This window comes from Cervus elaphus, chromosome 23, assembly GCF_910594005.1.
Source record: "Cervus elaphus chromosome 23, mCerEla1.1, whole genome shotgun sequence".
NCBI lineage: Eukaryota > Metazoa > Chordata > Mammalia > Artiodactyla > Cervidae > Cervus > Cervus elaphus.
In genome coordinates this window covers 3,985,101-4,007,580 of record NC_057837.1, presented here as the reverse complement: position 1 = coordinate 4,007,580, position 22,480 = coordinate 3,985,101, and the positions used below count along the sequence as shown (strand labels likewise).

At 52.3% G+C, this 22,480-nt stretch overlaps 2 protein-coding genes across 2 annotated transcripts in view; both read left to right on the top strand.

Moving 5' to 3' along the window:
* LOC122681770 (translation initiation factor IF-2-like) overlaps window positions 1–8,336 on the top strand; it is a 29,335-nt gene extending 20,999 nt beyond the window's left edge. Inside the window, exon 3 of the mRNA XM_043884196.1 lies at window positions 7,270–8,336. Within this exon, the coding sequence (XP_043740131.1) occupies window positions 7,270–8,142 (873 nt within the window). The 3' untranslated portion in view covers window positions 8,143–8,336. The remainder of the gene's footprint in view (window positions 1–7,269) is intronic.
* The window catches only part of JAG1 (jagged canonical Notch ligand 1), a 35,279-nt gene continuing 20,960 nt past the window's right edge, over window positions 8,162–22,480 (top strand). Inside the window, exons 1-3 of the mRNA XM_043883190.1 lie at window positions 8,162–8,722; window positions 9,156–9,461; window positions 17,825–17,876. Of these exons, the coding sequence (XP_043739125.1) occupies window positions 8,642–8,722; window positions 9,156–9,461; window positions 17,825–17,876 (439 nt within the window). The 5' untranslated portion in view covers window positions 8,162–8,641. The remainder of the gene's footprint in view (window positions 8,723–9,155; window positions 9,462–17,824; window positions 17,877–22,480) is intronic.

Below are 22,480 nucleotides of genomic sequence, written 5' to 3'. Positions count from 1 at the left end.
ACCTTAGCGTGCGTATGAATCACCTGGGGATCTTGTGAAATTGCAGATTCTGATTCGGATGATCTGGGGTGAGGGCCAGAGAATCTGACTTTCTCTCCAGCTTCCAGGCGGAGCCAATGCTGCTGGCCTCAAGACGGTATTCAGAGGAGCAAGGGAGATGAAGGTAACAGACCAGGGCTAAGATGACCAACTCTGTGACATTTACACTTGATTTATTTGCTGCAGCTATTAGGTAAACATGAGTGTCACTGAGTTTCAACAAGTCAGTTTAGGAAAGCAGATAAGTCCATGTTATTCTCACCCATGCACACCAGGCTCTGCTGATCCCCAATCAGTGGGATCAACATCATATTTGTCTAAAACTGGCTCCTAGATTCTCTTTGTGGGTAGAGACCTGAATTCCCACCCTGCCCATTTACTTAGCCATTGCCTCATAGAGATGAGGTTCCTAGGAAACCACCTAGTTCAACATCCCACCCAGGATGAGGAACCTCCGTCTCTCCTGCTGCTGACAAGTGGTCCCAGCAGCCTGTTTGATTACCTTCAAGAGTAGGTACTCACTGCCTCCAAGGCAGCCTGTTACACTGAGGAATAGCTTTTATGGAAACAGTCTGTCTTTCTGCTGAGTCAAAATCAACTTCCTTATAACCTCCACCTGTTAAGCTGAGTCTGCCACTTACAGCATCCCAAGTCTGCTCCCCCAACTTAAGGCAGCCTTTCCAATATTGCAGACAGCCGCTCCGCCTCCTCTTCCCTCTTCTCCCAATGAGACCCTCCCAAGTCCTTCAAATGCTTTCCTTAAAGGTCTCCAGTTTTTGACCTTTCACCACCTTCTGAGCATGACCCAATCGGTCGATATGCCTCTTAAAACGGTGCCCAGCATATACGCAACAGAACTGAAAGCAGGATCCTGAAGAGATATTTGTAGACCCATGTTCATAGCAGCATTATTCACAACAGCCCAGTGTCCATCAACGGAAGAATGGATGAACAAAATGTAGCATATGCATACAAATGGGTTATTATTCAGCCTTACAAGGAAGGAAATTCTGACATGCAACAACATGGATAAACTTTGGGGACACTGGCTAAATGAAACGACAGCCACAAAAAGACAAATGCTGTTTGACCCCACTTACGTGAGGTACCTAGAATAGTCACATGTGTGGACCCAAAGTAGAATGGTGACCGACAGGGGTCGAGGGAGGGGAGAGATGGGGAATTGTCTAATGAATACAGAGTTTCAGTTTGAGAAGATGAAAATGTCCTGAAGATTGTTTTCACAACAATGTGGATTAAATGAACACTTTTAAACTGTACACTTAAAAATGGTTAAGTTGGCAAATTTTATCCTATGTGTATTTACCACAGTTGTTAAAAAATAATGCTGAGAGTTGGTGAGAACCCTTCAGTTGTGTGAAGGCTAGTGTGGAGTATGCTGCAGCTATTTTTCCATGATTGCTAACCCCCGAATTTCTAGTAATGCAACCTCATACTGTGGCCCTTCCCCCATTCTTAGTAGCCTGATTACACAATTAAGGCATGTCACAGGTGTGGTCTATTAAAACCCCCACCTCCTCCTCATATGAATTATTGCCAAACTATCCTAAAATAATGTAATTGGCTTCTCTAGTTTTTACGTGCCTTTGAAAAAAATTACCAGTTCACTGAAATCATCTTTTAGAATTGAAACTTTCTTTATAATCATTCAAAGTTTTCTATGCCTTAATTTCCAAAAAAGAATCTTTGATGTGTCCCTAAATCATTTCTGAATGATGTCTGTGAAAATCTGTGTATCAGTAACCTGTTATGACCTGGAACCACAGATCTGAAATTTATAGGTACTCCTTGTGCCAATATTTCTGTGCCCAAGCTAATGTTTCTTTAGCCATCCTTGGGTGCTCTTGGCATCAAAACAATAATAAAAACAACTATTTACCTTCTAAATGAAAAAATAACCTTAAGCATTGCAATCGTTCACATTTTATGTCCTTAATAACTTCTGAGAGAAAGCCATCAGTAAAGAAATCACTGGCTTGAGAACAAAAATGTCAAACACAGACACAGTCGTGTTACTTACTGAGAACCATTAACCCAAACATGAAACACTGGGATTTGAGGCCCTGTGGCTTTCGTGCCATCGGCAGGTGTAATCACCTTTCTTTGACTCTCACATTTATGCATGTTTTGAAATTTTCTCAGATCACTGGATATATTTAGCTCTCCTTTTCTCTAGTTCCAACAACCACTTTGATTTTTTTTTTTTTGAGTTCTGGAGGCAGATTTGGGTTTGCACAGGTTTAAAAGGTGAGTGCAAACAAGATGAAAAAGTGCTGAAAAGTGAATCATATTGCGGTGTTCACATTTTCCAAATGCTGCCTGCTTTAGGGCTTCCCTTGCGGCTCAGTTGGTAAAGAATCCGCCTGCAATGAGGGAGACTTCAGTTCAGCCCCTGGGTTGGGAAGATCCCCTGGAGAAGGGAAAGGCTACCCACTCCAGTATTCCAGCCTGGAGAATTCCATGGACTGTATCGTCCATGGGGTCGCAAAGAGTCGGACACGACTGAGCGACTTTCACTCACTTCAACTGCTTTTGGAAGTGTAATTTTCAGAGCCTTTTAGGAGATGAAAAGATTTATAAGAGTTCAGTCACACTTTCAAATTATAGAAAATTGGTAGTTTCATTCAGATCAGTCAACTGTACAAATGGCTAATTTAGTTTCAAAAATATTATCCCAGAACATCCGCAGGTCAAGTCATTCAGGTGTCATTCACAGAACAGAAAACTCACTGTTATCACCAGAAAAAGGAAGGTGGGTGAATCATTTACGGTTGTTTGAGAATGCCAATTTAACAGCAATTTATACCCACGATTTTCACTCAAAGAAGACTCTCCACTATAAAAATAAAAATAAAAAACAGGACATTCTATAAGCACTCTCCCTGCCCCATTAAATGATGAAACTATGGTGGTTTAGTCACCAAGTCATGTCCAACTCTTGCGACTGCATGGACTGTAGCCTGCCAGGCTCCTCTGTCCATGGGATTCTCCAGGCAAGAGTACTGGAGTGGGTTGCCATTTCCTTCTCTAGGGGATCTTCCTGACCCAGGGATCGAACCTGGCTCTCCTGCATTGCAGGCAGGCAGATATAAACTTATGAAAGGTCATTTAAAAAACTTTTGGTTTTAATTCAAGGAGTGAAATGAGGAAATTAGTCCCAGGGTTCCTGGGTTTTGTATCTTGGGGTTTTTCTACTTTCTGTGACTGGCTTGTTAAAGAGGACATGGACATGTAACTATTTGGCCTGATAGATTTCCAGATAATGAATGTGAAACAGGGTTGGGACAAGACAGGCAAAATTATAAATACCCGAGCTCAAGGCAAAACCAAAACAATGTTTAAAGCAAAGCTCATACAAAATTACTGTTGACAATTCAAGAAATTCATCGTTCTAGTTTCCAAAGAAAATGAATTCAGATCTCTTGTGTATGTAAAAGGAAGCTTTGGGGGAAAAAATGGTTAGATCTACTCAGTTCGTGCTTGGGTGTATAAATTGCGGTCTGGTTATGATGGTGGTGGGAGGTATAACTTTATCCTGATTTGTTAATGTCTAATTCATTGCCCACAGGTGGTTCTTTTTTTTTTTTTTTTTCTGGTCCAGGACTCCTTGTGATGTGGAAGAATAAGAATAATCCATGGAGGTGGCTGTGTAATCAGATGATGTGCTTCTCTGGGGAGCTGGCTACACAGAGTTTACAAAGGCTTACATTTTCTGAGACGGTCATACGGTAGAGAGCCTGGGGGACATGTATGTGTCCTTCGCTTCTGCTGAAAAGGGACAGAAACATATCACAACTACTTTTCCATGGAAGGGGGCTTGTGAACTTGCATTAACTTCATCCTCAAAGAAAAAGGAAGATACTGAAAGATATTTCACATGTCCTTTCTCTGTATTTGGACCTGTCTCTCTTACTTATTGGGCTTCCCTGGTGGCTCAGAGGGTAAAGCGTCTGCCTGCAATGCGGGAGACCTGGGTTCAATCCCTGGGTTGGGAAGATCCCCTGGAGAAGGAAATGGCAACCCACTCTGGTACTCTTGCCTGGAAAATCCCATGGTCAGAGAAGCCTGGTAGGCTACAGTCTATGTGATCGCAAAGAGTTGGACATGACCGAGCGACTTCACTCTCACTCTTACTTATTGGAAAGAAAGGATTAGGGAGAAAAAGTGTGGGGAACGAAGCTGCCTTCCTTGTGTTCACTGTCTGGGTGCTCAGTCGTGTCTGATGGTGTAGCCCGCAGGCGCCTCTGTCCATGGGATTCTCCAGGCAAGAATACTGGAGTGGGCTGCCGTATCCTTCTCCAGGAGGTCTTCCCGACCCAGGGACAGAAGCCACGTTTCTTGCATTGGCAGGCGGATTCTTCACCACAGCCACCTGGGAAGCCCTGTGTGTTCACTACCACAATCTAAACTATCATCAGCTGGTTGATAAGCAACAACATTTGAACTACAAAAGGAAAAAAATGAACTATCATCCTCCCTTACAAGCATGCCCTCTAGTTTATTCAGTCCATTATTCTGTGTTATCCACTGTATTACTAGCACCTAAACAATACCTGACACATCAATAATTATTTTCCTCAACATTTTATAGTGAAAAATTTCAACACAGAAAAGTTTGAAAGAATTTTACATGAACACCAGTGTACCCACCACCTAGATCCTATCACTAACACTTTAATATTTTGCTCTTGCATATATCAAGTGATCCAGTCTTCTTCATCCATCAGTTCCTCTAATTTTTTATGCATTTTCAAGTTGCAAATAGCATTTCTCTTCCTCTGAATACTTCAGCACTCATGTAACTAACTCAATTTGAGTATTACTAATTTTTTTTGAACATGCAATGAAATGCACCAATCTTAAGTGTACTATTTAATAGAATCCTGACAAGTGCATACACTTGTGTAATCCAAAGCCTTATCCAGAGACAGATCCACCATCAAAAGAGGCCTCAGGTCATTCCCAGCTCCTCTCCACCTTCCTATCTCCCTACTCTTTTTTTTTTTTTTTTTTTTAACCATAGATTAGTCATGTCTGCTCTAGAACGTCATAGAAATGGATTCAGACAGGATGTAGTCTTTTGTGTCTGGCTTCTTTCACTCAGCTTCATATTTCTGAGATCACCCATGTTGTTGCACGTCATGAAGTTCTCAATAAATATTGACTTGCTGATTTTCATCACAGTGTCAATTAACCAGGGACTTAAGCCAACTAAATGTATTTAAATACAGTTATTATAGCTTGAATATCTTTAAGTAAGCCTTTGTTGTGTGTGTGTTGGGGGGGCTTCAGCACTACTTTTTTGTTGATGATTCAGCAAAGGTAGGGAAGTTTTGCAGAAAAAGAAAAACAATGCATCATCTTTTTTAAATTAAAATAGATACTTAAAGACAGTTATGATTTGCACACAAGACTAGCTAGACAGGAACTAGCCACCAGCCTCTCCCCTTCTTACAGGTGTGATGGCTAAACACAGCAGTGTTCACGGGAACATTTTTCTGTAATGGTCACTTACTACAGGCTACACCCAAAGGCAGGATGCAAAGTGGCCAAGGGCAGGGATCTCCAACCCCTGGGATCTAATGCCTGGTGATCTGAAGTGGAGCCGATGTAATGAAGTAAAACGCACAACCAATGTAATGTGCTCAAATCATCCGGAAACCATCCCTCCCCATCTCTGGTCCCTGGAAACGTTGTCTTCTACAAAACCAGTCCCTGCTGTCAAAAAAGGTTGAGGACTTCTGGCCAAGGGGGAGTTTGCATATTTGAGTTTTTTCTGAAGTAGTTCCCCATTCTCCAGGGAGGGAGGCTGAGAACCGGCTGGGAGGAAGTATAGGGCAGAACATCTCCTTGATGTCGGTTGTGGAAAACGAGACTGGCTTTTTGGGGGAGTACCAACTAGCAGCAAGAGGCTCAACTGAAAATTCTCCAAAGAATCCCCGCTAGCCCACAGCTGTCTTCTCTAAGAGTGGGTTCCCAAGCTCAGGAAGGCTGAGGGGCACCATACTCTTCACCTGAGAATTTCATGTTTATTCGTGATTTGACATTTCAGTTCAGTCACTCATTTTAGGTAGGGTTAATCAGTTTCCATCCCTCAGAAATCGATGTTCCAAGGGGCTAAACTCACCTGTGGCCTGGAGCTGACCTCAGTTTACATGCACATCATATTCCCACCTGAAGGCATCTGGCATCTCAGGCAGCCATCCAGTCCCGTGTCTGGATCTAAACTCTTCAGCTAACGGCTTGACTCCTTCCTGAGGGGTGTGGGGAACAGGCCACAGGGGCACAGAAACAAAACAGATTCAGACATGGGGAACGCCAAGGAGTGAGCATTTTAAGACCATACTAGCTTTTGTGAATTTTTTTCCCCCCAACACCAACATTTTGCTTTTAAACCATTACTTAACACCCCAATTAGGGAAAATTTGGAGGCAGAGGTGAGAAGGGGGGCAGATAGAAGGTGGGAGAGATTGGTTTCTGTGGAAATGTTGGTGAGAAAAGTTTAGATGTGATTATGTATGAAAGCTGGATGTCTTGTATTTAGGATAATTGGGGGGAGCTGGGACTGGGGTATATTAAGGCAAAACACCCCGGTTGCTACTGCTTATGATTCTGCTCTTGGAAATGTACTTTCCAAAATATGGACTAGGTCTCTCAGCAATGACCATCAAGATGGGACATATTACCATTAAAAAGCTGTCTCTCTTAGGCTGTTAAAATGCCAATGTTCCTAAACCATCCTTGGTGATTCTGAACCAGTGTAAAGAGGTCAGTTAGCCGCCTTATTTTATTCTCTAGCCTGATGAGATCAAGCATTGAAAATACTGTCCGTATCGACCCACCCACAAATAGCCACAATTAGCCACCCTTTTATTCTCTTTTAACAAAGGAAAATATTTTCCCTTGACCCCTGCAGCCCATCGTGGTCAACAGCTTCTGAAGGTCTGAGCCACGATCCGGCCCCTAAATAGTCACGCTTTCCCGTAGGACGGACCCCATATAGGGGTCAAAACTTGGTGCATCTTTCAGGGGAAATCGATTTTTTTCCTAAAGAGACCCCTCCAACACAGCAGCAGGTCCCCCCAGAAAGCGGCTGGTAGAGGCGTTGGGCAGGTTTCCTTTGACCTTGGTTGTAACCTAGAGTGTCGCTGTTAATTGCGAGGCTCGCCTCAAGGTAGAAAATAGCACTGGTTTCCACTGCTACCCCAGAGAAGCCCAGTTGTGCTGCCGGGCGACGGCGGGGAGACAGTCTCTCCCAGGCTGGGCTCCGGCCACCCAGAGCGGCTCCGAGGCCGCCTACAGGTGCAATCCCGGCACTGCGTCCCGGGCGGCGGGGCGGGAGGACGAGCCCCAGGGCTCCGGCCTCTCCCCCGGCCCCGCGCCGAGCCTGCGCGGGGCCCTCGCCCCCCCATCCCGCCGGCCTCTCCGCCTCCGCCCCGGCGCGGTTGGAAAAGGAAGCTGGGGGCCCTCCCGGGCTCCACAGACTCAGATTTGGGCGGCGGCGGGGCGCGGCCGAGGCTTCCCCTCGCCTCTGCGGCCAACCCGGCTCCGGGAAAGTTTTCCCAAGTTCCCAGCAGCGCCGGCCCAGGTCGCCTCCGCGGGGCGAGCAGCCGGCGGCCCGCGCGCCAGCCCCGCCGCCGCCGCCAGCCGCGCGCTCCGGGCGACGCGCTTGCTCGCTCTCGGGGAGCGGGCCCGGCGCCCGGGGCGAAGCCGCAGCTGACGCAGGCGGCTCGGAAGGCGGAAGCCGCCCCGCTCCGACCGCTCCGCAGCGCCGCGGCGCCTACACCCCGACGGGTAGCCCGAGGCTCCCTGCCCCGAGCGCCCGAGGGGGCGGTCTGCGCGGAGTCCGCGCGCCCCCGAGCAACGGAGACTTTACGTCCCCCCGCGCTCCGCCCGCTCCCGCCGGGTCCGAACGCCCGCAGGTGGGGGTCTGCACCGGCCCGGCACCCGCGCCGCCCAGCGCGCCGCGGAGCCCCCGGGCCCTTCCTCGTCCCCCCCGCCCAGCGCCGGGGGCGTGGCGCGGGCGGGCACGCCCCTCATGAATATGAACGGACGCATGCGCCGGCCCCGCGCGCTGGGTAGAGGTGGCCAGCCCCGGCCGCGGCTCCCAGACCCGCTCCCTGAGTCCCTCTCCGAGAGCCGGGCGGGCGGGCACGCGTCATTGTGCTACCTGCGGCTGGCCCGCGAGCTGGGCTCCGGCTTTTTTTTTTTTTTCTTCCTCCCCTCCCTCCCTCCTCTTCAAGCAGCTGATCTGAAAGGGAATAAAAGGCTGCGCATAATCATAATAATAAAAGAAGGGGAGCTCGAGAGAAGGAAAGAAAGCCAGGAGGTGGAAGAGGAGGGGGAGCGCCTCAAAGAAGCCATCAGAATAATAAAAGGAGGCCGGGCTCTTTGCCTTCTGGAACGGGCCGCTCTTGAAAGGGCTTTTGAAAAGTGGTGTTGTTTTCCAGTCGTGCATGCTCCAATCGGCGGAGTATATTAGAGCCGGGACGCGGCGGCCGCAGGGGCAGCGGCGACGGCAGCACCAGCGCGAGCAGCAGCGGCGGCGGCGTCCCGAGTGCCTGCGGCGCGCGGCGCAGCGATGCGGTCCCCACGGACGCGCGGCCGGCCCGGGCGCCCCCTGAGCCTCCTGCTTGCCCTGCTCTGCGCCCTGCGAGCCAAGGTAGGAGCCCGTGGGGCCTCCCTCCCGGCCCTCCCAACCCTCTCCCTTCCCCTCGCGGCGCTCCTGGACGCCAGCGGTTGAGCGTCTGGAGCGGGCTTCGGAGCCCTGGGGCGCCGGCTCCCGCCTGGGCCCCTGCGCCCGATAGGCTGCACCTGGGCCAGGGGGACTCCCGGGCTCCCAAATGTACCCTCCCAGCTAGGCAGAACGCGCGTTCGCGCCGCTCCTGTTCCCAGGGGACCGTCGTGTCGGATCATTCCCACACTCGAGACTCTTAAGCCCGGGAATCGCGTTGAGTCCTTGCACCCAGTTTTGCAAAATGAGTTTCACTTGGCGCCAAGGGCTCGTCGGGGAGGGCGGGGAGGGAGTCGCCGCTTCCACCCTCGAAGAAAACAACTTTCCCCTGCGCTGACCTCTCTCCCTCCCTCGCCGGCAGGTGTGCGGGGCCTCGGGGCAGTTCGAGCTGGAGATCCTGTCCTTGGAGAACGTGAACGGGGAGCTTCAGAACGGGAACTGCTGCGGCGGCTCCCGGAACCCGGGGGACCGCAAGTGCTCCCGCGACGAGTGTAACACGTACTTCAAAGTGTGCCTCAAGGAGTACCAGTCGCGCGTCACGGCCGGGGGACCGTGCAGCTTCGGCTCGGGGTCCACGCCTGTCATCGGGGGCAACACCTTCGACCTCAAGGCCAGTCGCGGCAACGAACGCAACCGCATCGTGCTGCCTTTCAGTTTCGCCTGGCCGGTGAGTGGCGGCCGGGCCGGGGGTCGGACCCGCGGGCCGAGCTCTGCTTTCTCTTGCGAGAGGAGAGGGATTTAAAGGGCCTTGGCTGGAAACTCGGCGCAGGCCGGGGACGTCGATGCGGGGGTGCGGGGGTCGTCAGGGAGCTGAGGCTCTGTGCTAGATCTTGGCAGGCCCCAGCCCGGATACTTTTTGCTTCGCGCAAAAAAAAAAAAAAAAAAGTGGAAAGTGGGGCTCGAGAGAGTATTGTGGGGCAAGGCTCCCGGGAGGGCCGGTTGAAACTTGCAACTTGGAGGCCCCAGAGTAACCGCCCGAGCCAGGAGGTCATTATGGATGATCTTTGCTCAACCAATTAAACCTGATGCGCTGTGGAAGGCGGCAGGGCACAATTCTGGCCTCCGAACGCCGTCCAATTGGCACCCTCCCGTTTCCCGTGAGAAGCCCGGAGGGCGGGCGTGTCCTTCCTGAAGGGTGTGGGGGGCCCGCTTCCCGCTGCTCCCCGGGAGATTTCGGTGCGTGCGGGGGCGCGCTCCGGACCGGGTTAGGGCCGGGGGGTGGGGGGGCCGGCGCCGCGGGCTGGCCCGGCTCTGGCCCGCGCCGCGGGCCCGGGAGCCTCCGCCCCCTGCCGTTCCCTTCCTGCCCTCGCCCCCGCGCGGCGTAGCTCTGGTGGCCTCACTTCCAGCGGTTCCCGGGCTCTGGAACAGCTGTGTTTGCAAACTTCCCCGGGAAGGGCGGGGGTGCGCCCTCGTCCGGTAGGCGCGCGGCCCCCGTGAGCTTCTGGGGGGCACGCAGAAGCCGGGAACGGGCGGCTCGTCGGAGGCAGGCCCTGCGGGAGCAAATCCAGAGCCCCCCGGCTCAAGAGCCGCTCCAGGCCCCGGCAACATCCCGAGCTGGGTGGAAGGAGATGAGCGCGGCCGCAGCAGGAAGGGGAGGGGGAACGTGTGGGTGCCCTCTGGCCCACTCCCGCCGCCCGGGAGGCGTGACTCGGTGCCAGGACCGGGGCTCGCCGGGCGGGCGGTGAGAGGGGGCGCTCGGTGCCCCGCGGGGTCCTCTCCGCCACGTGCTCGGACGGGGCGCGCTCTGCCGCCTCCTACCGCGGGCTGGGGCTGGGATCCTGACTGCGGCAGGGGGGAGGGAGCTGGCCTCGGAGTGTGTGGGAAGCCCCGGCGGCTCTCAGGCCCGCGCTGACTGGAGCTGGCACTACAGAGTGCCCTCTGCCTGGCTGAGATAAGACAGTTATCAGAAACGTGCCATTAAACGGGGCTTATTAAACCCTGCGGTTTGTGGGATTCTCTGAGAACGGAGGACTGGGCCTGTTGCGGGATTTCATTTTTACAAAGAGCGTTTATCTTGTTTGCTAATCCCCTATTAGGGAGAGCTCTAAGCTAAAGAGGTTGGCCACGTTTTAATCTGGCTGGACCCAAGTTTACTGTGAGGGCTGACGGCCCTCGCCCTTGACCGTGTGTTTGGAGTTAGGGGGAAGGGGCCCGCAGGTGGCCCCACCGCCGGCAGGACCCGTGTGGAGCCCCTCGCTTTTCACAAGACCATAAAAGGAATCCTGTTAGTGATGTGGGAAAGCTGCGGGGCTGGCTGAGGCTCCTCGTGGGGAGCAGGGTCAGAGCACCAGCCGGGATGAGCCGGGGGAGTCTTGCTCCCCAGGCTGGCTGGGGAGGCTGACCCAGAAGGTGTGTCTGTCTCCTTTTGACATTTGGCGGAGAGCCCTAGATGGGAATGGGCGGAAGCGGTGTAGGAGGGCAGGGAGAGGATGGATTCGCTGGTGCTCTTCTGCGGTTTTCAGGCCCCACGGGTCACCAACCATGAAATAGACTCTTGGCTTTTCTCGAATGGGGAAGACAGCTGGGGCTGCACTGCGAGTGTGGTTCTTTTGAAGCTGGGCCAAATGCCTGTGTCCCTCATAAACACGTCCCCACCCCATCACCCCCAGAAGGGCTGCTGTGCCTGACTTCCCACGGGAGTGTGGACTTGGGGTGTGCCGTGTTGTTTGCCCCAGTGTAGCTGGAGAAACCCTAACGCCTGTAATGTGCAAGAATGATTGTAGCGCGAGTGTTAACTGAAGTGAAAGCACTTAGGTGGCTGCCTAAGTATGGAAGTAGATTGCACAGCTTCATTTCAGCTTGCTAATTAAATATTAATGAGTGTGCCTATTTAAAGCTGCTATCTTGAATAGGTAATAACTGAATTGGGTACAGAATTCAAGGAGGATATGGTTTTTTAAAACAATCACACACCTTGAACTTCCAGGCTGCTAAGCTTCTAACCCTTAGGCAGCCACAGTTACCATCGGCATGGGTCCTCCCAGGTTTTGCTGAAAGTGGTAAAGAGGTGGTTCAGAGTGCAGAGAAGGTCACTTTAGAAGGTGGTGTAATTCACGTCTTTTGTTTGGAATTATAACCCAAATCCAACAACCGCTCATGTTCTAGAATGGGAGAGGAGGCAATGATTTGGTCAGATGTGAAGTATAATCCAAGAACCGTGTCCTTGTCAGCCGCTCTGTGGTGTGGGTCTGCCCTCTGGACAGTATCTGACTGTGTCCCACTTGGGGTCCACTGCCCCAGCCTGGCGGTGCTGTTCTTCTGTGGCTTCTAATTACCCTAGCAGTGCTGCTGGAAGGGGCTTGACTTGAAGCAATGAGGCTAATTTATGATCCTCCAATCAGAGGACCCAGTGATAAGACCATACATTATCAAAGGTAATTGGGCTCAACGGGAAGAGATTGGGGAATAACCATTTAGAAATCACCAAAATGGGTAAGTTGCACTTTCCAAAATTAGTACTAAATCCCAGGAGTGCCTGCTCATTAAAAATACATTAGTGTAATTACCACTATGCAGCCTGAAAAGCTTTTTAGGAACCCTAGTTTCGCTCTACTGATGCTTTGCTGGCCCTAGAGTGAACTGAATCTGGAGAAACTTTGTCAGAAGCAGTTCAGGCACCTCACCCCTCCACCTCTTATTTAAATGCCATTGACACTGAGTAAATCAGATGCTACAAGGTTAGTTACAGACTGCCACTGACATGCCTTTGCCTTTTATGCTGTCCTTCCGGGTCCCTGGGGCTTCCCTTGTAAAGAATTCCCTGGTAAAGAATCCACCTGCAATTCGGGAGACCTGGGTTCGATCCCTGGGTTTGGAAGATCCCCTGGTGAAGGGAAAGGCTACCCACTCCAGTATTCTGGCCTGGAGAATTCCATGGACTGTATCGTCCGTGGGGTTATAGAGAGTCAGACATGACTGAGCAACTCTCACTTTCCAGGTTCCTGGGCCTCCACACATGGGTAACCAGTGGAGGGATGGGGTTCTCATTGGAACTGGCCCCTTTCTGCAGTCAGAATGTGCCACCCATGTGATCAGCGTGCATGCACACAAACAGCTCACGTGCATACATGCTGATAGCAAGGGACTTTCTGTGTGTGGGGAAAACACCCTTTGCCCTAAAACACCTCCCTCATACTAAAGCGATGAAATGATATGTCTGCATTGCAAAACCTGGCTGGGGAGAAAATTGAGCTGTGCTCATTTGGTGCTGTGGGTCTGCAGAATGGCCGCTCCCCACGTGGACTCCCTGTGCAAGGTACCAGGTTTCTCGTAGTTTTTTCCTCTTCCAGGTGTAGCCTCGGTTGTGTTCTTCTCCTTGTTGTCTTGTTTCTTAGCAACTTATTCAAATCTCCAGTACTTGCATGAGTTTGCAACCCACCAATCCACACCCATCATTCTACAGGGACTTCAAACATTTCTCAAGACTGGTAGAGCTTTTGGCATGCAGGCTCTTAGGGAAGTTGGATGGGTGAGGAGGAGGGGCAGCAGCCCCTTACAAAGCACGCAGTCTCCTTGAAAACCAGCCATCTGAACGCTGCCTAAAATCTGTACAGCAAACGGTTGTAACGGACCTTTTGGATGGAAGGCATGTGAAAAGTTTAGCATGGAGGAAAAATGTTATTCATTAAAAAATGAAGCCAAGGCAACAAAGAGTCTTCACATCCGGATCTGAAAACAGGAATGCAGAGGCCTGGGCTGGATTTGGAGCAGCCGCTGGCCCATTGTAGGAGGGCCAGAACCTGGTTCTAGTGCCAAGCGTTCAAGATTAGTTACCGTGTAAGAATGCATAATCTCTGGACGTGCATACAATTAGCATGGTAATCCGTAAAGGCAAATATTCCTGAGAATTCCCCTTGGTAAACTTCTAGAGACATGTTTCTACCCTCTCTGCCAAGGTGAGGTTCCAAGCTGCTCCAGTCTTTAAATACATTAAAAAAAAAAAAAAGTTAGACCCAAACACAGCTAACCTAGATTTCAACTTTAGGAAGATGTTTGTGTTAGTACACATGGAAAGTGATGATTCTTGGGTTTTCTAGAGGAGGAGGAGGCTTCTGGGTTGGGAAACGTTCTGCTTCTATCTTGGCTCCGGGGGTGGGGGCGTGGGGGGTGAGTGCCAGTGTCGTGATTCCCATACTGGTCTCTGATCCCTCCCCTGTGGTCCTTGACTTTATGGCACCAATGGCATTTGTCTCTGGTGCAGTGTGTGTGCAGGGAGGCAGTCCGCAGCGTGGGTCCCAGTGGCTAACGTGGCACATAAGTAGTCAGACGTCCAGGGTCCTCCACCAGCTCAGCCCAGTTTCTGCGCACTTTGGTAAATGAGTAGAAAGGCATCTTGTTCAGGCTTGCTCTGTGTGAACCGGACGGTTGTGCTTGGCTGGCTTCTCGGTATTCTATCTATTAACCTCGCCACCCTTTTGTAACTGGTGCATTTAATTATCAGTGGGATGCTTTTCAAACAGGTAGGGGTAATGATGGGAAAGGGGGTGGGGGCATCTCATTGAGAGTCTCCAATCTGGATCCGAGCTTTGGGGCCCCACTTGGTGAGTCTTTGAGGTGGGGTTTCATGAGAAAATCACCCTTTGTAACCAGATCAGACTCTATTGAAATGTCAAGCCCTGCAGACTAAATTGCTTTCCATGACTGAGGTTTCAGCTGGGCCGCCATGGGGTGGCTGTCCCCGCTCCGCACCTCACTTGGTGCCTGAACCCCGCCACACACGTGAGTCGTCGGGGTGAGCACGTGTGTGCCCACACATGGCATTTCTGGAGCCTTTATGTAATATGTTTGTGCCTGGAATATATTCTACTCTGGCCACCCAGACGCAGGCAGGACAATAGTGTGGCCGGATTGACTGAAACGAGGATTACAGGGAATAATGCCGCCGCCTCACAAATAGTGCAGAGACAGGACGCGGCCGTCGAGTCAGCAGAGCCCAGGGCCCCAGCCTGACCGGGGCGATGACTGCGTACAATGGCCCCCCGCGCACGCTGGGCGCTCCCAGGGCGCGCTGCCCGCCGCCCGCCGGGGCCTCTGGACGCTGCACGTGTACTCTGTGCAGGGTGGGCTGTCTGCGTCCCTCAGCTTGGCAGGAGGGGAGACAGCCACTTCTCAGGGCTTGGTGTGGCTGCCACTGTTGCCAGGAAAAGGAAGCTCCCAGCTGTCAGCACAACCACCTTTGTTTCTCACATCCCCCCTTCTTAATGTGGCAATTAAGTGCTTACCACTCTGCCCGGTGCCAAGGTAACCCCGGCAGGGGGGGTGGGGGCGCTTTGAGGCCAGGACCCTCCTCGAGGTAGAATCCCAGGGCATCCTCTCCAAAGGGCCTTCTGAAAGCGGACCATTGCTCCTTCTGCTGTGCGGAATGGAGACCCAGCTCCCAGGTTGCCAGGGTCCCTGGAGCTGGGGAGGGGCAGAGGCATTCACTCGGAGCCCAAATGGAAGGTCTGATACTGCCCATCCCTCCTGCTTTCCCCCTGGCTCTTTTTCTGGGAAAAAAGGAAAAATAGATGGATGCCAGGTAGCTTTATATAAGAATCCTATTCTCATAGATTGAAACCAAGAAAAACCCAGGTGTCTGCTGTTTCTTTTGTGTTTCTTTGGGGGGTGGGGATGTTTGTATGAACTTGTTAGTAAGTTGGAACACCTGCCAGTCATCTCACCTGCCGCCCATGCCACGCCGTGAGGAGGGCCCTGGGACTCAGCCCCCTTTGGGGTTAGGTTGGCAGTGGTCACTCGCGTGTGATGTGATTGTAGCAAAATGCCGATTTGGGACCTGGTGGCTGGCCTTGATGGCCTAGGGTGCGCATGCGTGGTCTGCACCCGGGAGTCTGGGTGTACCTTCTGGGATGCACAGAGGTCAGGCGTGGGCCTGGGAAAAGTTAAAGTTCCCTAGCAACTAATAATCATTGCCAAATTATCTTGATTGTTGATCTATAGTGCGGGGACGGAGTGGGAGGTGAGAGTGCCTCCTAATAGGAGCCTCGGAGAGGAGTCTTTGCTCTGAAGGTTGGCTGGGGAGGAGTCCTCCTGCCCCAGGAGCTGAGTCCTAGAACTGTGGTCCCTCCTCTGAAGCCTGGGAGTGAGACGGTCCAAGACCGCCAATGCTGCAGCCCCCAGCCCACCTCTGCCTCCTAGAAGGCGGTTCGTGGGAAGACCCAGATGCTGCCCTCCTTCCCCTCGAGGCGGGGCGTGTTGGCCAGCAGCTTCTGAGGTCTCCCAGTTCTGGGAGGATGACTCTGAAGGCAGCCTGGCCTCCCAGGGCCTTGTGTGAGAACCATGCTGCCCCCTCCCTTGAGCATTAAGCAGTCCCTGCTGTCACGCCAGCTGATCCCAGAGGCCCTTCCTTTCGTGGGGCTCGCAGGCATTACGTGTTTAGTGCTGGTGCGTTTAATCAGAGGATAAATTGCAGCAATATGTGCAAGTGGAGAAGGTGGGTCTTGTCGTGACCGGTAAGGGAAGGGCCTCGTTATCCAGCATCAGCCCCACATGTGGCCTCATATGGACCTGCCTCTCCTCTCACGTCTGCAGAGAAACTTCACTTCTTGCTGTTCTCAGGGAGGGGTCCTGTAATGTGTAGGAAATCGTAGGAAACGCAGAGGCAGTAAATAAGGTGTAACTTTCACTAATAAAATATCAACAATGACAGCACTGAATTTGGACCTCTGGCCGGTCGCAGGAGAGGGCTGGGTATATGCCCCGGCTTGCCTGGTTCTACTTGCTTTTCAGAGCATTTTCCCACAGTTATCAGTGAACGAAATGGAATCCTACTCTGCTTTGAGTATGAAACATATTTCGGCTGAATTCCAAGGCAGGGTCTATCACAAGATATTTTTATATTCAAAGACCTGCTGGGTCACTGTGTGAGCAGTAAGCTTGCCTTGAGTTATGAATGAAGCTCTTTTTTTTTTTTTTTTCTTCCTTCCCCCTTCTGTTTTTTGCCTTCACCTTGTAGTTGTGTTGTTTGATCCATACACGCTGCTCTTCCCAGCGTCCTGGTGTTGGACAGTGAAAGGCAGGGATGCATAGAGACATTCACGTGCCCTTCCTCTCCATCCCACCCCCTCCTGGATACATTTCCCATCACGAAGACAGCAGAAGCTTTCTTGAAAGCCTGGTGTTTTGTGAGACTGACCTCATCCTAAGTTACAAATGAAGATTTGAGTAAAAGCGGGAATTTGCTGATGGCTTGGGTTTTGGGGGGAGAGGTGGAATTCTGAGATAAGCTGGAAGATAAAAGGTGCTCTCAGTAGGATTGCTGGCGTCCCGCCAGTGTCCAGGGAATTTGTTTGGTTAGTGGACTCTGATTATTCCTGGAATGTTAGATCTTATTGACAGATAAGTTTATCAATAAATATAACCCATGGAGTGCAGCTCTTTCTTCCTTTTATACTTCCTTTCCTATCGTCTACCAGCCCCCCACCCGCGGCACTGTGCACCCCTAAGTTAGGTTACTGCCTTTGTGTTCAGAGTCTCTTTGCACCTACCCACCCCTCCTGCTTCCTAGAGTTACCTGATACTTGTGGGAGCCGAGATGGTCTCACACAGACAGGGCTTTCAAAGGGGTTCTGAAAAGGAAAGGGGGCCCCCTGGGGACCTCCCCAGCAGGGCCCGGAGTGAAACAGCAGTCCGCAGCCTCCTCACTGGCTGAGCACCCCCACTCCCCAGCCCAGATACCTGGGTAGGTTAGCTGAGAATCAGTTCTTTGTGCAGCTTTCTCGGGCGTCATGCTAAGAGGCTGGAAAGTTTGGGGAAACCACACGTCGAGTGTGCACAAATCGGGAGGTGGCATTTCCTGCTCGGAACTTGGGGCTGCCTGCTTGCGGACGACAGAGAGCACTGTCTCTTCTGTCAACTTGGGCTGGGCTCTGGGGGTGGTGGGGAGCTGGTCTGGGTCTGAGCACCCAGGGCCTCGCTTCACAGCAAAGACAGGTCCCATCTCGGTGCAGAGCATGCAGGCAGGCCGTGAAAGCCTGACCTTTGCGAGCTGACCCCGGTTTCTGAGTACTGAGCTGTTGTTTATCTGTGTTTCAGAGATCCTACACTTTGCTTGTGGAGGCGTGGGATTCCAGCAATGACACTGTCCGTAAGTATCAACCTGTGAGTCTGGAAGCACAGAGCAGGCCCCCGGGCCTGTCAGACCCTTCTGTACCCACCCACCCCCCAACCCTGAACCTCTCCATGGAGTCTTTTTCCATCCCTTCCCCTAGAATTTTCCCTTGGAATATTAAGTGGCCAGGACAGATTGCTAGTTAACTCAGCCCCTGAATACAGGCCTTAGATTATCTTTAGGATAGAGATCTTAATGGTTTTACAACTCTAAAACCTTGTAGACTGTGAAAGGATCAAAGTAGTGACTTTTAAAAAGTCCATTTAAATTTTAAGTGAGCGTTTAATCTCTCATCGGAAAGATAAAGTCCCAGAGGTGGCTCTGGGCTCGAAAGACCGACCTTGAATTTCACTCGGTGGGCAGGTGAGCCCTGAGTGTCTGCGTTTCCCACACTGGCCATGACAGTCCTTTCGTTGAAGCTGGTTCCAGTGCCTCGTGGCCACCACGCCAGGCTTGTCCCCTTCTGCAAGCTGACCCTATTCTCAGCATGGGCTCCCCTGCTGGGGGTGGGCGGGCGCAGGGGCTGGGGCGGGGAGGCCCTGGAGGGCCTTTGCTCTTGAATTGTAGCTTCCAAATACGCCTCCCCTCCCTGGCTGATTCTGCCAGTTCCCCTTTTGCCAGCAGGATCTGGGTGGTTGTCATGGGGAATCTTGGTTCACGCTGAAATCCGAGTCTGCACAAGAGGAGGGCTCATCAGCCCGCTGCCTCTGACCTTTCCCTCTGCGGGTCTCACCCTCTGACCCTGCTATAGTGACATTTCCCTCTCTCCCCGCCTTCCTTTTTCTTCCTGACTCGGGGGTTGGTGAACACCAGAAGGGGCACCGGAGGGCCTGCCCCGTCTCACTGGGCCGCCTGGGCCCACCTGGTTGCTGCTGAGCCCATTACCTGAGGCTCCAGGCCGTTTGGGTCACCCCCTTCCATTGGCATCTGAGTCCCCGAGCGGTGCCCTGTTCCGCTGTGGTGGGGGGAGGGGAGTCGGCGCCCAGCCTGGGTTGCGGCTGGTGCCAGTCAGGGCTGTGGGCCCCTGTTTGTTCCCTCCCCTGCCACGCGCGTTGGGGGCTGGCTGAGCCTTATGTCATAGGGACCTGCTTGCAGCGGTCACTAAGCATTGGGGTGACGGGCGTGGGGCAGGGATAGGCTCCTCAGATATCCTGGTGTTGATGTTGACACAGGCTGGTGGGGTGAGCATCCTTGAGGTTCCCGCTGGCTCCTGGTGAGAGCCGGATCAGGATACCTGTCGGGGTGTGCAGGGAGCCCCAAGCATCTGCAGGGCCCTTCCGAGGCCTCCCATCACCCACAGGTCAGGTAGCTCTTCCCCCAGAAGCGGGGGCCCACCCAGAGCTGCCCACAGTTGTCTGCTCCCTTTGGGGGTTCTGGAGCCTCTCGTCCCTTGCCGGGAGGTAAAACCATGGAAACATTGGGGTGGGGATAAAGGGCTCCCAGACCTTTACCCCTGAAGTGAAGGGTTGCCTCCAAGTTGCGGGATGTCCCCTGCAGGGCACTCAGGCTCACGTTGAGAACTCGATGAGGAGGGGCTGGGGTTTGCTGGGAGTGGCTTATCCACTTGCTTGTCCAGCCTCCCTTCTGCAGTGCTTCCAAGGTATCCTGAATTATAGCATGATCAGAACCCAGTGTGTCATCTTCCCTCCCCAAAGCGGAGCTTGCCTAGGGCCCTTGGTGGTGACTGGCAGCAGCATTTGAACGCCCAGGACTATAATCCAGGAGTCTGGGCGGCACTCCCTATGTACCACCCTCTCTCCTGTCGGCGTCTAATCCACCTCCGAGTTCTGACAGTCTTGTGTCCAGCAGCTCACTGGCGTCCTGCTGCAGTCCTGGTCCGCGCCACCGTCTGCTCGTGCCTGGACTCCTATAGTAACGGCTGAATTAATTGGACCTCTGTCTATCTGCCCTGGTCCACTTCTGGTGCTTTCTGCATTCTCCTGCCATCTTCATCTTTTCAAAGTGTACCGTTTGAGTATCACCTTGTAAGAGCCATTTGGCAGCTTGGACAGGTATCTGTGTGGCCCCAAAGCCTCTGGTACAGCCCGGCTTTGTCTCCCTGCCTGCTCCATCTCACGGTCACACTGTCATCTGTCACAGCCGTGTGATCATACCGCACCAGTCACCTTTCTGTTCTCAAAGGCATCACATTCTGTCCTGCCTCAAGGCCTTTGCACGTGCTGTTCCCCCTCCCTGGAGTATTTTGCTTTTTACTCCCTTCACACTCTATGCCTCCCAAGGGGACTGTCCTCCACGAGGGCAGAAACTGAAGCTGTGTAGTAACCCAAACGGAGTTGGCTGCTCTTGAAGGACCAAACAAGGCTTCAGATTTAGAGGCAGAGCCCTGAGCTTCGGAACTGAGAATTCCCTCCCACAGCAGCTCTGCAGTGAACCCTCAGGGGCACAGCCCGGCCCAGGCGAAGCCCAGGAGATACACACGTGTCAGAAAGTATTGTCTGAGGATGGCCTTGCTGTCATCTGCCCTCACAGTCATCGCTCACCTCTCAGGCCTGTGCTATCTAAGGGTGCACATTTTACTCTTTCCCAGAGCAAATGATTTCTTTTTATCACTCTGATCAATAGGTATGTAAACACAAGTTGGCATCCTTAGACCAGGTTTTCCTTATATCTTACTTAGCCTTCTTGGCCAAGGTTGCCATCTAGGTTTGTGGTTGGCGTGGTTCCAGGGTTCTGCTCATACTTGCCTCTCATGCCCTCCTCCTTGGCCTGAAGAACTGTTGCGGGTGCTTTGTCTTCCATCTTCACGCAGTTCATGATTGCAGGAAGGCCTGCTAACATTCCCTTCTACTCTCTTTTTCATCACTGTTATCTCTGGGTGTGCTGCAAGGCCTGTAGGATCTTAGTTCCCAGACCAGAAAGAGAACCAGCGTCTCCTTCATTAGAATGTGGATTCTTAACCACTGGACCACCAGGGAAGTCCAGCCTTTAAGCTGGACTGCCAACTGAACTCGCCCAGAAACACTGGTAGCGCCCCAAGCTGATAGGAAGAGTGATTCAGGTGGCAGGAGCTTAGAAAAAACTGCCAGTAGACATGCTCTCTGTAACCCGGATGCCAGGAAGTGTGTCCCAGACACCCTACCTCCCTCTCAGCCCTTAGGAGGAATCTCATGCCGGTGTGAGGGTAGCTGTATGGCCCTGTTGGCCCCACTGAGGACTCTGACATGATGTCTCCACAACACCTCCCGGAAATAGCACGGCAGAGAGCTGACTGACGCGGCAGCCTGTGCCTTTCAGAGTGCCCTGGACTCCCATCTGAGCTGTTTGTCCTCACCTGCCTGAGTGGAGGGGAGGCCTTGGAGCCAGGGCCAGTGTGTTTCAGTAATTCCTTTATTAAGATCTCATCATCACATAGTAATAGCTCACTCCACTTTTTAATTGAACCAGCAGAGCAAACACACAGTTAATAGAGGGACATTTTTGTCATTCTTTGGCCCGTGTTTATTTGCAAAACTCAGGTTAGGAAAGCGTTCTCTGCAAGTGCTTCATGCATGCTGGGGTGTAGGTCTGCAGGTATGCGGGCTTGTCCAAGGCTTGTCCTGCCCAAAGGTAAGCGCCCAGAGGGTGCGGACTGGGCGCTGTCTGAGGTGGAGTGTGGCTGAGGCCACCCAGGAGGCCCGCGTCCTGGTCACCTGTGGCGTTGGCCCAGCCTTGCAAATGAGCACAGGCCCTGGGCCTAGAAAAACAGGGGTGTGGGTGGGTAAGAATCACAAAGACACTGCACACAGGCCATAACGGTCGCTCCAAGGCGGCTTTGGCTTTGACATGGTGTCCAGGGTTGGTGCTGGCAGGTTTAGGAAAACAAACGCAGGACCAGGCTGGGTGCTGACCTGGGGCCTCGGCTCCTGCCCACAGCCCTGCTCCGAGCTCCGGACACCTGGAGTCTGCAGCTGTTTTTGTATTTGTCTCTTATCCGACTAGATGATAAGTGACCGCAGGGCAGGGACCACTGCCTCTTCCTGGAGCCGCTTAGGCCCCGGGTGAGTCTAGGCACTCTTTAAGGAGCCTGACTTGGCTGGAAAACACCCTCAGTCCACCTGTCTGTAAACTGGGGTGGATGAGTTTCCCATCTGCCCTCCGGGCAAAGGTGGTTCAAATACATCAAGTTCGTGGTATTGCTGTTTAAACACCAGCTTAAGAGGCAGCAAAGTTCTCAACTTAAAAAAAAACACCCAGTATTACTCTTTGGCTTCCAGTGAAGAGTTTGGGAGTGGACACAGCTTTTCTAAAGCAAAATACACAACTCTAAAACCAGAAAAGAAAGGTTGCTAACCTTAACCTGGGATAATGAAATTTCTTGAAGAGTAGCCTTCCATAAGAGAGGGGCCTCTTTCTATTACATATAAAGAGCTTCTGCAAACCAGTGTTACCAACAGCACAACAGAAGATTTGGTAAAGGAGAGAAAGAGGCTTGCAGTTCCGGGGAACAGATACACATGGTTTTGTCAGAAGGGTTCTCACCATCACTTACATACCCATTAAATCTGGAGATCCAATAACACACAGTGTTGGCACTGCTGTTGGGGAAGTTTCCTCTGCTGGTTGGGAGAGCAGGACAGGGC